We start from the raw sequence: 16,038 nt of genomic DNA on the forward strand, positions 1-16,038 counted from the left end.
TGATTTTTTTAAATATATATATATATATATATATATATATATATATATATATATATATATATATATATATATATATATATATATATATATATATATATATACACACGTCATAAAAAAACTAAACATTTTAATAGATAAATGTGGGTTGAATTATAAGTACGTACCCGTTTAAAAGTTATTTTGGAAAGGTACTTTTAATCGGACCCAGCGCGAAATCAGAGCACACATTATTCTAACTGTAAATGCAGCCGTTGACGCACAAGCTTTTAGTTTGAAGGACTCGATCACTACCGGAAGTGGCGGTAGCTATTTAAACAAATCGGAGCTCATTCAGCAAGTCTTGCGAATCGGTGTTGAACCACCCTTTGGCGTGTCCGAAAATATACTTATAATGTGTTTATGTTGTTTTTATTCTCCTCGTGAAGTTTGGTTTTATCTGATTTTTTTTTCTCTCCCGGAAGCAGCAGAAGCGCGTAGAGTTAGCCTAGCCTAGCCTGCGAACTGGAAACAGTGAGTCAGACACATTGATGAAGAACAGATTCATTTTCTGATGAAGGTTAGGTGGAGAAGGGTCTCAGAAGGTCTCAGCGTCGGAGAAAAGACAATTAACAGAGATGGAGGAACCGACACGCAGTGACGGTAAAACTACATATCTCTGACTGGAAATACTAGAAAATATCACTGAGTTGACTAACAGGACTTTTAGATTGAATTCAGAAGCACTAAACTAGATTTTTTGAAATGATCGCCAAGTAGGTAAAATAATAATAAAAGAAGAGCTTCCGCATTTTAAAATCTGGCATCTTAATGTAAAAAGAAAACGGATTGAATTTATTGAGTGCTTTTGTAATCATACTGGGTACTAAAAGCGGTTTTAAAGAGCCACATTCATCGAGCTTCACTCCCAAACTGCACCAATATGCACACTGATAGGCTTTGGTGGCAGCAGGTTTCCTTTTTTCTAATGTAAATATCTTTTATTGTCCCACCAGTGGTGAAATTCAGGTGCAACAGCAGCCAGTTAAAATAAGATGCGTGTTTTCACACAAAGGTAAAAAAATAAATTAGAATAAGAGTCTACAGTAAGGACAAATTTACAATATTAGACAAGTAATAAAGCACAGCTATAAAGTTAAGATTATGCATCCAATTATTGTTTTTAAAATTCAACACAAAATAAATTAATATGACATTCATTCATATCACGACTGCAACAGCAACAATGTGTGATGTCACTGGAATGAGATCCATCCTTCCATTGTTCATGTGTATGTTTTTCATGTGTAAAATAATGAATTTACATTTTTGCCAAATAACTACAAACTGATTGCTGCCACCTTTGGGTCTGTTTCCTCAAACCTTTCACTGTTTGTGTTTCCCACAGATGTCCAGCAGGACGACCTACAGATTAAACAGGAACAGGATGAGGCTGAGGTCACAGAGTTTGTATTCAATCCTGTTGAAAATGAAGATGAGGAAGACTTTTCTCAGTCTTTGGAGCTTTATCACATCCAGACTGAGAACAGGAACCCGGTGGGACCAGAATCGCTCTCATCTAAACCTCCAGAGGCTTCAGAGGAAAACTGCAGAGAGAGCGGTGGATCTTCATTAGGTGTTATGAGTGCGAAAAAGGTCTACAGCTGCTCTGAATGTGGGAAAACCTTCAACAGCCGACCATGTCTGGTAAGACACCACAGAATCCACTCTGAAGAAAAACCCTTCAGTTGCTCCTTCTGTGACCAGAAGTTCAGCAGGAGGGAAAGCGTAACTCGCCACATGAGGTGTCACACTGAGGAAAAACCTTTCGGCTGCTCAGTTTGTGAACAAAAGTTCAGCCGAAAGGAGAGTCTGACGTATCACATGACCTACCACACTAAAGAAAAACCTCACAGCTGCTCCATCTGTAACAAAGCTTTCACTTCAAAACGAAATCTGATGGAGCACGGGAGAATCCATACGGATGAAAGGCCGTTCAGCTGCTCTATCTGCAAGGCTACTTTCAAGCGGAAATACACACTGGTGGAGCACACTAGAAGCCACACCGGACAGAAACCGTACAGATGCTCACTGTGCGGCCAGAGCTTCAGTCATGGCATCAGCCTGACCCGTCACATGAGGTGTCACACGGGACAGAAACCCTACAGTTGTCCCATCTGTAAGGCTGCTTTCAAACTCAAGAACGCCTTGACGGAGCACACCAGGATTCACACTGGAGAGAAACCATTCAGCTGCACTGTCTGTAAGGCTGCGTTCAGGAGGAACCAGGACGTTGTGAAGCACACCAAGATCCATGCAGGTTTTTCTTTTTCTCTTTCTTTCTTTTCTTCTCACTCGTTCTTTCTGGCTTTCTTTCTTTCCTTCTTGTAGTAAATTCTGATGTCAATGTATATTAATTGAAAAAATAAATGTGTGAACATTAAAAATAAACATTTTCTTTCATTTTCTTCTCTTTTCTTTTCCTTGTTTCTGCAGGTGTCCAGCAGCTGTTGGTGATTAAAGTGGAGCCTTCGCATCAGGAGAGCAGTTCTAGTCCCAAACTGGTCCAGGAACAGCCTAACCCTCAACAGATTAAGGAGGAAAAGGAGGAGGCTGAGATTACAGAGCTCAGATTACCTGCCATCCCCGTGAAGAGCAGAGATGTTAAAAACAAATCTCTGTTGTCACAAATTCATCCCAGTCAAGCTGAGGAGAGCATAGACTCTGTGAGCCTGGAGCCGAGTCTAGATCAGCATTTAGAGTCATCCTGGGATAAGGAGCCGGGTTTAGACTCTCTGCAGAACGGCCCAGTTAGCGAAATTGCCTGCGAGAGTGGCAAGAAGCTCCACAGGTGCTCCGAGTGCGGTAAAACTTTTAACCACAGGGCAGATCTGTTGAGACACAACCGAGTCCACACAGGAGAGCGACCCTTCGAATGTTCAGTTTGTAACGCGGCGTTTAGAAGAAAATACACACTAGCAGAGCACATGAGGACACACACCGGAGAGAAACCGTACAACTGCTCCCTTTGTGAGCAAAGCTTTGGCCGTAAGTCCAGTCTCACCTGCCACATGAGCTGTCACAGCGCAGAAAAACCTCTCCAATGTTCACTTTGTGAGGCCAAGTTTAGGGATAAACATGATCTTGTTGAACACACAAAGACCCACACAGGGTCTTAACTGTTGGGTTCTACAGTTCGGGGTCAAAGGTTCACGTGGTTGCATGCAGTGCACGCTCAAAGAAGAAATTTCAGTTCTGTTTGTAAAAACACAAGAGGCAGAGATGAGCAGTTATCACAAGGATTCTGATTTATCAACAGTAAACTAATTTATTATGAATAAAAACTGCAAACCCAGATTCACTCTTGGTTTCATAACAGCAGAAACTGAATCAGAATTTATGAAAATATCCTCTGTTGCCATGTTTTAACAGTAATCCTGTTAAAAAAATGAACAAGTTTCATGTTTCTGAATTAAAATGTTTTCTTTTTCTTTCATTGGTGTGATGTAATAATGTAATGTTGAATATGTATTTTGTTGGGCTATAAGCAGAAAATTGCCATAATAGAAATAAATATGGAAGAGGTTAAAGTCACTGAAAATGACTTTTCTCAGATTTTTCCACAGAATTCACTTTTTTCTTAGAATTGCGACTTTTTTCTATATTTCTGACTTTCTTAGAACTTTTAGTTTTTCTTAGAATTCTATTTATTGAAAATTTTGACTTAGAATTTTTACTTTATTCCTCAGAATTCTGGCATTTTTTCTTGCTATTTTTCTTAAAATGCTTTTTTTTTAGAATTCTGACTTCAGAAACATGAGTTGTGTCGAAATAGAGCCAACTTTCTGGAAGAAAATGTCAGATTTATGTGATTTTGTTTTTTGTGTTTCAGAGGAAGTCAGAATTCTGAGGGAAACTTTTTTTTCAGTGGCCATAATCCTCTTTCATAAAGACTTGAAAACATCAGTTGATGTGTAATTAATCTAAATGATGTTTCACTTTGTGAATAAAAAATGAACTTATCAATGGTATCCTAATTTATTGACATATGTATTTACTTATGTTAGTGGGGACCTGACTTGAATGTCCTAAGTTTCCTCAGGTTGAGAATTTTTTTTTTATATTTGTTTCCAGCCAAATAAGAAAAAGATCTAAAGAATATATCTTTGGTGCTTTTTAATTACATTTCTCCACTTACAGAGTGGTGCAGTTGGTGGAATTGAAGCCTTATAGCAAGAAGGTTGTGGGTTCAATTCCCAGTCCAAGGTCTTTCTCCATTTAGTTTGCAGGTTGTCTCTAATTGATTTCTCTAAATTCTCCTCCTTAGGTGTGAGTGTGTGCATGCATCAATCAAAAATTAAAAAACGAGAATAGTTAAAAACCATTGCTGTAGCAACAACTTTAGCATGTTTTCAGATATTTGTCTAGATGTAAAATAAAACAAAAAAACTTGTATGGTCAGCAGGGATATAATGGTGTATATAACTACATATTTTCCCAAGTAGTTAAAATAATTCTCACCTCAGAAGAATGTCTTCAGATGTTTTTATTGTCATCTTAAGTGCCATCAGCAGTCCAGTTAAAGTTCATACATTTCTGTTACACGCAGAAACACCATGACTGTCAACAGTTTCTTTGCCATTAACTATGACATTGCAGAAATTGAAATTATGCAAAATAAATGTACTTAATGGAAGCATGCCAATTTCAGAAAAAAAATTTCAATAAAGTTTTTGATGAAGTGATTTGTTGACATATCACAACTGATGTATTTCACAAAACTGCAATGAAAACACTTTCATCACATGAGTCATGTGATGAAGTTACTTTTATTTATTGTAATTACTGATAAGACTATATGCTTTTATTTTGGTAACTCTCTTGTTGAGGTTGCTATAACAAAACACAGTTCTACCTGAGAGGCTTAGCTGCAACAAACAGAAAAGTTAACAGTAAAACAGAAAACAGGATAAAAAGCTACTCAATTTCAGCTTTAGGCTTAGTTACTAACAAGAAACTGGATTTAAGTTTATTTGAGCATCTTGAAAATAATTTTTTTGATGATATTCTGAAGAGCTAAATCTTTTTCACAGTTTTGTAGGAACCTCTAATCACCTTAGATTGACACCAACAAGCTGATGCAGCTTCTGAATCCATCACTGTGAGCAAAGATGAAGCACAATTACTATGTTCTTAAAAAAATAAAACATCTAGTAATCTCTCTCTCTCTGTGTGTGTGTGTGTGTCTTATGGGTTTCTCAAACTGCAGAATAAAATGTGAATTATTTTTACTCAGACAAGGCACAAACTTCCAGTTAACACATCAACAGATCGACCCGTCTATGCAGCTGAAAATTTATTTCCCTGTGTGGATTTTTTTGTGTCTCAGAAAAGTTTTTTCCCATTTGAACGTTTCCTTGCAGATGGAGCAACTAAGAGGTTTTTCTTTTGAGTGACTTCTCATGTGGCGCCTCAGACTCACACAGTGCATGAAGCTCCTGCCACAGTCTGAGCAGCTGTAAGGTCTCTCTCTAGTGTGGGTTCTCGTGTGTTCTGTTAAGGTGTACCTCCTCTTAAAAGCTGCATTACAAACAGAGCAGGTGTAGGGTTTCTCTTCTGCGTGATCTCTCATGTGGACGGTTAGATATGACCTGTGAGCAAAGCTCCGGCTGCAGATGGAGCAGCTGTACGGCCTCTCCTTAGTGTGGGTTCTGGTGTGTTCTGTTAATGTGTACCTCCTTTTAAAAGCTGCGTTGCAGATAGAACATCTAAATGGTTTCTCCTCTGTGTGGATCCTAGTGTGTTCCATTAAAGTTACTTCCAAAGTAAAGGATTTGTCACAGAAGGAGCAGCTGTAGGGTTTTTTTTCAGTATGACGTCTCATGTGGTAAGTTACGCTTTCCTTCCTTTTGAATGTTTTTCCGCAAACAGAGCAGCTGAAAGGTTTCTCTGCAGAGTGCCGCCTCATATGGGAGGTGACGTCTTCCTTTCTTCTGAACATCTGACCGCAGACAGAGCAGCTAAAAGGTTTCTCTTCACTGTGCAGGCTCATGTGCTGGACTAAACCATGTTTCCATGTGAAAGCTTTGTTGCAGATGGAGCAGCTGAACGGTTTCTCTCCTGTGTGGATTCTATTGTGTCTTATTAAATATGATCTGCTGTTAAATGTTTTTTTACACTCAGCACAGCTGTGCAACTTTTCTCCACCATCACATATCATATTAACTTCAGAAACTTGCTTTTTTCTCACAGAGTCCAAACCTGACTGAGATTCGTTGTTATCCCAGTCTCCATCACTGACATCCGTCTCTGAACCAGAAGTTTTATATTTACTGTCTGATTCAAAACATTCATCTAGTTCCAGTCCAACAGAGTTCTTTTTGGATTTGTCAAGAAGATGTTTTGAGGGTTGAGGTTTCTCTTTATCATCCTCACTCTTAGTAGATACAGGATCAAATATAAACTCAGTGATCTCATTCTCCTCCTGTTCCTCTTTGATCTGGGGAGGCTTCTGGTCCTCCTGGTCTGGACTTTCACTCCAGTTCTCAGCAAGAAGTTCCTCTTTGATCACCACCAGCTGCTGGACGTCTGCAGGAAAAAGAAGCAAGAGCAAAGACAAAAAAAACAAAACTCTTAATGTCAATAATATACATTTAATTACACAATTAATCCAACTTTACAGCTTCAAATAAAAATGTTGTCACATGAGCTGACAATGGCTGTTTAATTATAAAGTCTTGATGGAGAAATAACATCTATAAAATAACATATTGAGATTAAAACATCTTAAGTGCCTAATGGATCTAATTTGCATCATGCCTAAATTTACACATTGTTCAAATTGTTAACCTTTGATTAATTTAACATTTGATTGACAGAAAAACAATAACACTTTTGAATAATTGTATATAAATTCATGTATTATTCGGTTATTAAAATACTCAAGCAGAAGCTAAAAGTGTGGGGCATTAAAATATTCTGTTTCAAAGCTACTCAAATACGTGTAGCTAATTACTACACACACATGAATTTATGCATATATAATTAATACACATATTTTTATATTTGTAATGAAACTACAATTGATCTTCATAGCAATTTACAGAATGTATAAGATAATTACCTTTAAAATCAGATTCTTTCTGGTCACTCAGTGCTGCTTCCTCCATCTCTGTTGTCTTTTCTTTAAAGCTCTTAACCGGTGAGGTTTTCACACAACCACAGCAGAACCTCTCCTCTTTTTCTCCATCATAAGGAGTCTGTTCTCCATCAAACTGTATCCCTGACTCGCTGTGCTCCTCGGTGCTGACGGTCTGCTTCCAGCTAACAAGCTAAGCTAACACTGCGGCTGCTTCCGGGAGGAAATTCAGATAAAATAATAACTTCAAGAGGATAAACATGGTCGTCGGTTTTTAAAGCATGTTTACAAAATAAAATGAAGCGCGACACATCATGGGAATTTACATTAAATAAACCGTAATCCTGTTTTTGTTCGCACAGCCTTCATTGTTACTGCTAGCAGAAAGCAACTTCCGTTTGTGCTGAGGTCGTTTCAAAATAAAAGCGCGAATTGGATAAATTAAATATCCGTTTCTCTCACTTATTCTTTATTGGAGACAGTAATCAGGAAGAAAATATTTTACTTCATATTGATAATTGATAAGTTACTGTAAGATAAAACATTAAAACGATAAATATGAAGATTTAATCCACTCTTTACCTTTATATTGCATCAGGTTTTTCAATCTATGATGACTTTACTATGTTCTCTCTGTCACCAAACTTGTATTTTTATTGTAGACAATCACATGCAAAAAATCTTCGCACAGAAAAAACACAATTTTTAAAATTTTAATGATGCCACCGCTTGTTGTTCCAGTAGTGTTTCACTTTTATTAAACTCTCTAATGTAAGTTTAATTTGCGGATATTTTAACATGTGCATCTCTAACACTGCAAACTAAACTTGCTGTACTGTGCCGTTGTATGAATTGCTGTATTTTGATCTAAAATGTATTTTTTTATATTAAATCATTTTTAAGACAGAAATCATTCATGGGCATCAGACATGCAGCAGAGTTTATTAATGTTACACATCAATTAAAGAGGCACAACAAAATCCAAACAGGGCAAATTGTTACACTTTGCATAAAAAATATTCACACCCCTGAATTTTTCACATTTTTGTCACTTTGAAACAATAAAAATCTCTGTTTTTTCTTGCATTTTATGTAAAGTAAAAATGAGTCTTTTGGGTTAAACAATAAAGCTTATCTCTATATGATTGGACAGAGAACCTCAATTTTGAACTCTCACCACAGATTCTCAGTTAACCCTATGTCTGAATTTTCACTGGGACACTTTGAAACATTACAACAGTTTAAAGCATTTACAACTCTAGTCCTTGTTTTTTGCTGTCCTGCAAATTTTTGGTTACATTCCTGCAACAACAGTGAATCAAAAAGCTAGCCATGCGCAGTTAGCAATTTTGTTGCTACATTTAGTTACTTTTCGGACAACAAAAATTGGCTTTGACTAAAATTGGTAATCAGCCATAAAACTGCCTATTTATTATGAGATTCGTCTGTCAGATTAAAGTATGCTTTGAAAACAGCCTTTAATCCAAAATTAAACATAATTTTTTACAAAGCCAACATTTCTGTCCTGCATGTGTTTTTTGTTGGTTTAATGTAGTATTTTAATCTGAAATGCTGCATTTTCATTCGTTTAAAGTAAAAAAAAAATCATTCTAATTAAGAAATAAAAGTTTAAAAACATCGCTCTGTGTGTAACAAATTTATATAATGTGTTCCACTTAAAGTTAAGTCACTGAAATGAACTTTTTAAATAATATTCAGATTTACTGAACAATGAACCTCCATCCCACGCTCACATTTTTGTCCATCCATCCAAACAACATCTGCTACACATTTCATAAAAACCTAGTCACTGCTTGTTCCACCCACAGTAGCGATGAATACCATCAACCGATTGCAATAACTGATAAAATAATACTGAAAACAATCATTCTCCTCCCGCCACACCATTATTCACTACTTATTGTTGGATTAATGAAAATCCCGGCCTGCTGTTTGTTGTTGTAGCATTAGAAAACGTAGTAAATTTTAATGAGTATGAATACATTTGCAAAGCGCTGCGTCTCTACTTCACTGGTTATTCACCTGTGTGATTTTTCACGTGTTTTACACAAGCACTTTTCCATTTGAATGTTGCGTGACAGATGGGGCAGCTGAAAGGCTTTTCTTCTGTGTGACTTCTCATGTGGCGCTTCAGGCTGTTAGACTGACGGAAGCTTCGGCCGCAGACTGAACAACTGAAAGGTTTCTCTCCGGTGTGGATTTTTTGGTGCTCTGTCAGATAGGCTTTTCTTTTAAAAGCAGTTTTACAGACAGAGCAGCTGAATGGTCTGTCCTCTGTGTGAAATTTTGTATGTTCCATCAAAGTTACTTTCAGAGTAAAAGCTTTGTTACAGACAGAACAGCTGTAGGGTCTCTCTTTAGTGTGATGCGTCATGTGATAGCTTAAACTTTCCTTCCTGCCAAACTTTTGTCCACAGATGGAGCAACTGAACGGCTTTTCTTCAGTGTGACATCTCATGTGCCGAATAACATTTTCCTTCCTGTTGAACTTTTTCCCACAAACAGAGCAGCTGAAAGGTTTTTCTGATGAGTGACATCTCATGTGAGAGGTCACAGACTCCTTTCTCGAGAACCTCTGACCACAGACCGAGCAGCTGAAAGGTTTTTCTCCACTGTGCGTTCTCATATGTATAACCAAGCCTCGTTTCCATGTGAACGATTTGCTACAGATGGAACAGCTGAAGGGTTTCTCTCCTGTGTGGATTCTGTTGTGTCGTACCAAACATGATCTGCGTTTGAATGCTTTACTACATTCACTACAGATGTGAAGCTTCTCATCTCTCTCACAGCTTCCATCACCTATAGGAGATTTGTTGTTTCTCACAGAGTCTGAACCAGATTCAGCTTCGCTGCTCTCCTCCCAGTTCCCATCACTGACGTCCGTCTCTGAAGAACCCGATGCTTTGTCTTCCTCGTCAGTTTCCAAACATTCATCTGGTTCTGGTCCTGTATCGTCTCTGTTCGGCCCCGTCTGGTCATGACGAAGCTCTGAGAGCTGAGGTTTCTCTTCATCATCTTCATTTTTTACAGATACAGGATCAAATAAGAACTCGGTGATCTCATTTTCCTCCTGTTCTTCTTTAATCTGTGGAGGCTTCTGGTCCTCCTGGTCTGGTCTGGGACTCCAGTCCTCCTCCTCAAGAGGAAGCTCTTCTTTAACCACCGTCAGCTGCTGGACGTCTGCAGGAAACACACACAGCTTCTAAAACCAGTTCCCATATTAAAAATCAAATCAGTCCTCTTTGGTGTGTTTCCACTGTAGTATAATTTTTCCTTTTCTTTTACTTCTGTCTTTGGTTTTGAGTCTTTCAGGAGAAATTAGTTGTGGCTGACCTTGGGTCAAGTTAGCCCCTTTACCATTTAATTCCTACATTTTTCTTCCTATTTCTATTTTAAATCTGCAATACCCATATAATTACTTCAAACCAACAAGTATTTTCACAAGTAATAGGAAAATGTATTAAAAAAACAAACAAAACTCATAGAATTTAGTTCATTTATCGATAATCAGAAAAAAATTGCATGTCTCTCCATCCATATTTCGGTTCTAATGTCTATTGGGGCCAGTTGAGCTTTCAGTGTCAGATTATGGAGACTGATAAACCAAAATAACAACGTGACAAGCTGCACTTATTTCTTTATGTTAGTAAATATCATTTAATAGGAACATAACCAAATTTACATACAGACTATAAACACATTACAGAAAATTACATGCATTTTTATTAAAACAGGCACAGATTCCAAACTGGTTAAAACTATTGTCTGTAGTCTTGTATCTATAGTATTATTATTACTATATTAAACACATATGTACACAATTTATACAGGTATACTTTGTCTTAATAAACTTGACATTTTAGGATTAACATTTCCTGCAATTTTGTGTTGGTGTACTTCTGTTCGATAACTTTCCTGCTGAAACTAAGGGATTATAATATTTTTATACAGTTGCTTTAGTTTGTAACATTTTTCTTCTTAGAAAAATCTGCTTTTCCAACTAGAGCAATAGTTTTACATTTTAGGAAACTAAATCAGTGTAAAAATAAAAATTTCAACTCCATTTAACCTCATCAGAGATTTATAAACAACATGTTTGCTAAGATAAGCAATTTTGTACATAAGATTTTATTGTATAGGTCAGCAATAGTTCTTTATATTCGTTATTTGTATAAATGGAAAAGTATTGCTGCAAGTTTGTCTCGTTTTATTTCTGCCTCATGTTTTCAGTTGGGTTTATTTTTTGTTGACTTAATATCAACACAATAATAGAGCTTTAGAAAAGCCTAATTACCATAAAAGTCGGAGTCCATCTGCTCACTGAGTGTCGGTTCCTCCATTGTTTCGCTTCATTTTTTAGGTTTTCACCTGGTCACAGCAGAAACCTCTCTCCTTACACTCCATCAGAAACGGTCTGTTCTCGATCAAAGCGTCTCTGAATCGCTGACTGTCTGTTTCCAGCTAACGGAAGATGCTAATACTCAGAGCTCCCGTTGTTCCCGAGAGGAAACCAATACAAACAACAAAAAATATTTACTCCTCAAAGACGATAAAAATCCCCTGTGGTTTTCAAAGCATGTTTAAAAGACCATCAAAGGTTGACAGCACATGAAAAAGCAAACTGGGGAAGGGAAACAATACTTTTTTTCGCTCACTAGCAACTGCTGCTAGGAGACAATAACTTCCGGTAGCGAGCGGGTCATATTAGCCTTCAAAATAAAAGCTCGATCTGTATCCCGCCCGACGAAATCTGTAAAAAGCGCTTTATTGTCTGTACTGGTACATTTAACATTAGGCTACAATTCTACACATAAAAAGGAAATTATTTAATCACAATATTCAAAATGATTTTAAATAAATTACATTTGAAGTTCATACTGAGTGAAAGAACACCAGAACCACTTTATATTTGGGTGGAAATTAATTCTTGGAATGCTTAAAATATATAGTTGTGTTATTATTTAACTTATATTTTGACTGGAAATATCTCAAAAATATGCTTGGGAGACAGCAACGTGCCAGTTGTTTTCTAGATGGAGTTATACTGCCATCTAGTGGTCAAATAACCAAACTAAATCCATCGTCATCCTTGGAGAGCTTTATTTTTGTTGAAAACATTGAAAGCTTTACCTGTGGTATGTTAAGATTTATATATTGGTTTAATAATCTTGTTAATATTTTTCATCATCTGTACCACAAAGTCTTTAAGAATACCTACATAATTGTATTTTCAGATGGAAATCCGGTGTGGATTTACTTGTGTATGTGTACTTTGACTATTAAACAGTCTCAGAGAAACACACAAGGCAGACATATAAAAAAAGTCACACATACAGAGATCAGAGATGCAGTTGAGTTTATTTCAGATGACAAATCAAATAAATAATCCTCACCAAAATGACTAAGCGCATCTAAAACAAGTCGGTTTTCAATCGTTTACTTTTAATGCATTTCTAAAACCTACGGTGCCTTTACTACCATGTAGTTGTAATGAAAGGGAACATTTTAAAAGTGGACAATTTAAATATGCTGAAAATATTATTTAATTACAAACTTCCAACTCTTTTATTTTAGGACAAAAACAACCTGCAATTAAACAGGAATCATCATGTATTAATTTTGCATGAAACTGTCAAACTCAGAGGGCGAGGCTATCACTGCTACAGATAATGTGATTGGTCTGCAGTTAAGGGGTTGGGCAGGAGTATTAATTAGATTCTGGTGTTTTGCTTTAGGAATCAATGATGAATGCTTAAATAATTTCAGAATGAAGCGAGAAATGTACAATAATTAAAGTCTACAACAAACATGTATGATTTTAACTCAAAATAAAAACAAACTTTAGTTACACAAACATTTAACAGTTGGGTAGGTAAAAAATTGATACAATAATGTGTTTTTTAATTATGTATTACAATTTCAATTAAAATAAATACATATATAAATACTCACCAAACTTAATTGACTGGGACACATGGATAAGTTTTAATTTGTTTATTTTTTGTCTGTTCTTTTGTTAAAAATGACATGATTTTTCCTGTGGTATTTCCATATTATATTTAAACAGAGCAGATTGAATGTGAGCTCACCTGCCACTGAAAACATGACCAGACTTTGTCTAACCTTCGTGGATATTTAGTAAGAGTCTGTTCACAGGATGAAAATTATTCACCGCAGTGTAGTTTTGTGTGCGTCAGAAAAGTTTGTTTCCATTTGAACGTCTTGTTGCAGGTGGAGCAGCTATAAGGTTTTTCTCCCGTGTGACCCCTCATATGACGAGTTAAACTGATAAGTTGAACAAAACTTCGTCCACAAACAGAGCAACTGTAAGGTCTCTCTCCAGTGTGGGTTTTTGTGTGTTCTGCTAAAGTATGTTTCCTTTTAAAAGCTGCACCACAGACAGAACAGGTGAATGGTCTTTCCTCTGAATGGATTCTCGTGTGCTCCGTTAAAGTTATTTTCAAAGTAAAAGCTTTGTTACAGACGGAGCAGCTGTACGGTTTTTCTTCAGTGTGATGAGTCATGTGATAGGTCAGACTTTCCTTCCTGCCAAACTCTTGACCACAAACAGAGCAGCTGAAAGGTTTTTCTTCAGTGTGACGTCTCATGTGCCGCGTCACACTTTCCCTCCGGCTGAACTTTTGACCACAAATGGAGCAAGTGAAAGGTTTTTCTGTAGTATGACATCTCATGTGAGAGGTGACATGTATCTTCCTTCCAAACCGCTGACTACAGATGGAGCAGCTGAAGGGTTTTTCTCCACTGTGCGTTCTCATGTGTTGAGCCAAGACATGCTTCCAAGAAAAAGCTGCGTTGCAGATGGAGCAAATGAAAGGTTTCTCTCCTGTGTGGATTCTGCTGTGCCTCAAAACATCTGACTTTTGGCTAAAAGTTTTACCACATTCAGGGCAGCTGTGTAGCTTCTTACCTGTGTCATACACCATATCATTGACAGATAATGTATTAATAACAGGGTCCAATCCTGGCTTAGTTCTATCGCTCTCCTCCCAGTTTCCATCACTGACATCTGTTTCTGAAGAACCTGAAGTTTTATCTTTATCATCTGATTCTAAACATTCATCTGTTTCTAGTGAGTTTCTGTTTTCCTCAGTCTGACAGTCAGGAAACTTTGAGAGATGAGGTTTCTCCTCCTCATCCTCGCTCTTTACAGGGACAGGGTTGAATATGAACTCTATAATCTTTGTCTCTTCCTGTTCCTCTTTAATTTCAGGGCGGTTCTGGTTCTGGTCCAGTGAGGGAGTCCAGTTCTCTTCCTCAGCAGGAAGTTCCTCTTTCGTCCGCATCAGCTGCTGGATGTCTGCAGGAAACACAAACAGGTTAAAGTGCACGGCTCTCATCTGAAGTGTCATATGAAGAGCACAGGCTGCGTTTCCAGTGACATGATTTTTCCTGTGGTATTTCCATCTTATATGTCCAAGAACATTTTCCAGTTTTGGTGTCAACGCCTCAACCAGTGTAGGGATTTTATATCCTGCACGTCATCCTGGACAAGTCTGCATGAAAAGATGAGGTCAAACATGCATAAAGTCTTAATTCTGTGTATAAACCTACACAATAAACCTAAACAAAACAAAACAAAACAAAATTTAACAAAAATTAGCTCAGAATTTAAGTTTTAAAAAGAGCAAAGTAGTTTCAATTTTTAACCTACATACTCAATGTTGTTATCATTTAAACATTTTAATGTTGCTAAAGGGGAATGAAATGAAGCTACAATACTTTTCACCTTAACTTTTATCAACATTTTGTAGACAGACCTTAGCAGGTGATTCACGCTAGAAACTCTTCCCATGTAGCTGAATTAAAACAAATACTACATGTCAACAATTTAAGGGTACAGCTTTTTTCCTCTGAGAAATCATTAAAAACTCGACATTAGTTTCATGATTTGAACAAATTAAGTATGGAGAAAAATAAGAAGGAATCTAGAGTGGCACAAACAGAGAATTATTCAATCACACTGCAGCAACGCCAGAATTAAAAATATAATCTTTAACTGCATAACATGTCAAGCCTTGAAAAGGATGGGCTACAGCAACAGAAAAATGCAAACAAAAATCGTACAATGACAACATTTAGTGCTTTGGAAAACAATCCTTAAAAACAACGTAAAGAAAAGAAGCAACAAGGCTCGTTTATTGTTATTACTATTGTCTCTCTGCCTGTTACCTTGAAACCGAGAGTCCATCTGCTCTCTGTGTGTCCGTCCCTCCATCTTTGTTTTCTGATGTTTTCACACCAGCACGGCAGAAACTTTTTTCCCCTTTAACTCCATCAGATTTCCAGTCTGTCCTGCAAAACGACTCTCTCTTCCCCTGTGTGACTGGTTTGGTTCCAGCTAACATGCTAAGCTAATACCCGAAGCTGCTGTTGTTTCCGGGAATAAACGCCGTTTTAAAACTGAGAGAAAACTGTAAGAAGCGCTGTAGTTTGTACGGCATGTTTATAACATATAAGGATGGTTAAATCAACTCAGAAATGCTCAAATTTAACAATAAACAATAATTTTACATTGATTCTGCTGCTAGCAGGAAGTCACATCCGTTGGTTCTTGTTTGTGTTTAATGGCGGATCACAAACCACTTTAGGATGCATATTGCCACCTTTCGTCCCGGAGAACATACGACAGGATATAACCTGCTACACACGTTCAAATGGTAAAAAGGGGAAATTAAATGTTGTTGTGATTTTGTCTAATTAATATATATAATTTTCTTCACGTGGTGATGGACTTTCTGAACTAGATGGATTTTTAAATAATCAAATTTATTGAATAGGTCAGCGGATTTGAGGCTTTTATTTTGAAGGCCACCAGGATGTATCGTGGTGCATCAACGGAAGTGGTTCATTCTAAGCGGTTGCTCTATTAGCCGTTAGTGTTC

General features: G+C 37.1%; 4 protein-coding genes across 5 annotated transcripts; 1 reads left to right on the plus strand and 3 right to left on the minus strand.

The window, feature by feature from the left end:
• Positions 1-272: 272 nt before the first annotated feature.
• On the plus strand, positions 273-3,572 carry LOC106952705 (zinc finger protein 569-like). Its single transcript, XM_015041005.1, has 3 exons — positions 273-639; positions 1,385-2,296; positions 2,473-3,572. Exons 1-3 carry the CDS (start codon positions 615-617, stop codon positions 3,153-3,155), a joined length of 1,620 nt encoding a protein of 539 aa, XP_014896491.1. The 5' UTR covers positions 273-614; the 3' UTR covers positions 3,156-3,572.
• A 902-nt stretch (positions 3,573-4,474) lies between these two features.
• LOC106952710 (zinc finger protein 391-like) lies at positions 4,475-7,608 on the minus strand. The gene is made up of 2 exons (XM_015041023.1): positions 7,100-7,608; positions 4,475-6,564 (listed from the first exon to the last, which is right to left on the minus strand). Exons 1-2 carry the CDS (start codon positions 7,143-7,145, stop codon positions 5,333-5,335), a joined length of 1,278 nt encoding a protein of 425 aa, XP_014896509.1. The 5' UTR covers positions 7,146-7,608; the 3' UTR covers positions 4,475-5,332.
• Positions 7,609-8,036: 428 nt separating this feature from the next.
• LOC106952712 (gastrula zinc finger protein XlCGF52.1-like) lies at positions 8,037-11,827 on the minus strand. The gene is made up of 2 exons (XM_015041025.1): positions 11,430-11,827; positions 8,037-10,315 (listed from the first exon to the last, which is right to left on the minus strand). Exons 1-2 carry the CDS (start codon positions 11,473-11,475, stop codon positions 9,150-9,152), a joined length of 1,212 nt encoding a protein of 403 aa, XP_014896511.1. The 5' UTR covers positions 11,476-11,827; the 3' UTR covers positions 8,037-9,149.
• Positions 11,828-12,474: 647 nt separating this feature from the next.
• On the minus strand, positions 12,475-15,750 carry LOC106952714 (gastrula zinc finger protein XlCGF8.2DB-like). 2 transcript variants are annotated; one of them, XM_015041027.1, is made up of 3 exons: positions 15,326-15,750; positions 14,578-14,649; positions 12,475-14,453 (listed from the first exon to the last, which is right to left on the minus strand). In XM_015041027.1, exon 3 carries the CDS (start codon positions 14,437-14,439, stop codon positions 13,300-13,302), a length of 1,140 nt encoding a protein of 379 aa, XP_014896513.1. In that variant the 5' UTR covers positions 14,440-14,453; positions 14,578-14,649; positions 15,326-15,750; the 3' UTR covers positions 12,475-13,299. The 2 variants fall into 2 exon arrangements, with proteins under 2 accessions (XP_014896513.1, XP_014896512.1); XM_015041026.1 differs by lacking the exon at positions 14,578-14,649.
• Positions 15,751-16,038: the final 288 nt, after the last annotated feature.

The sequence above is a fragment of the Poecilia latipinna genome, unplaced genomic scaffold, assembly GCF_001443285.1.
Source record: "Poecilia latipinna isolate Pla-1442-1.1 unplaced genomic scaffold, P_latipinna-1.0 Scaffold536, whole genome shotgun sequence".
NCBI classification, from domain to species: Eukaryota; Metazoa; Chordata; class Actinopteri; order Cyprinodontiformes; family Poeciliidae; genus Poecilia; species Poecilia latipinna.

Bases quoted from the DNA above. Each gene is read 5' to 3' on its own strand.
- LOC106952705 (XM_015041005.1), top strand. From the start codon at position 615: ATGGAGGAACCGACACGCAGTGACG. The intron at 640-1,384 runs GTAAAACTACAT...TGTTTCCCACAG, and splicing joins GGAACCGACACGCAGTGACG to ATGTCCAGCAGGACGACCTA. The intron at 2,297-2,472 runs GTTTTTCTTTTT...TTGTTTCTGCAG, and splicing joins GCACACCAAGATCCATGCAG to GTGTCCAGCAGCTGTTGGTG.
- LOC106952710 (XM_015041023.1), bottom strand. From the start codon at position 7,145: ATGGAGGAAGCAGCACTGAGTGACCAGAAAGAATCTGATTTTAAAG. The intron at 6,565-7,099 runs GTAATTATCTTA...TTTTTCCTGCAG, and splicing joins GAAAGAATCTGATTTTAAAG to ACGTCCAGCAGCTGGTGGTG.
- LOC106952712 (XM_015041025.1), bottom strand. From the start codon at position 11,475: ATGGAGGAACCGACACTCAGTGAGCAGATGGACTCCGACTTTTATG. The intron at 10,316-11,429 runs GTAATTAGGCTT...TGTTTCCTGCAG, and splicing joins GATGGACTCCGACTTTTATG to ACGTCCAGCAGCTGACGGTG.
- LOC106952714 (XM_015041026.1), bottom strand. From the start codon at position 15,371: ATGGAGGGACGGACACACAGAGAGCAGATGGACTCTCGGTTTCAAG. The intron at 14,454-15,325 runs GTAACAGGCAGA...TGTTTCCTGCAG, and splicing joins GATGGACTCTCGGTTTCAAG to ACATCCAGCAGCTGATGCGG.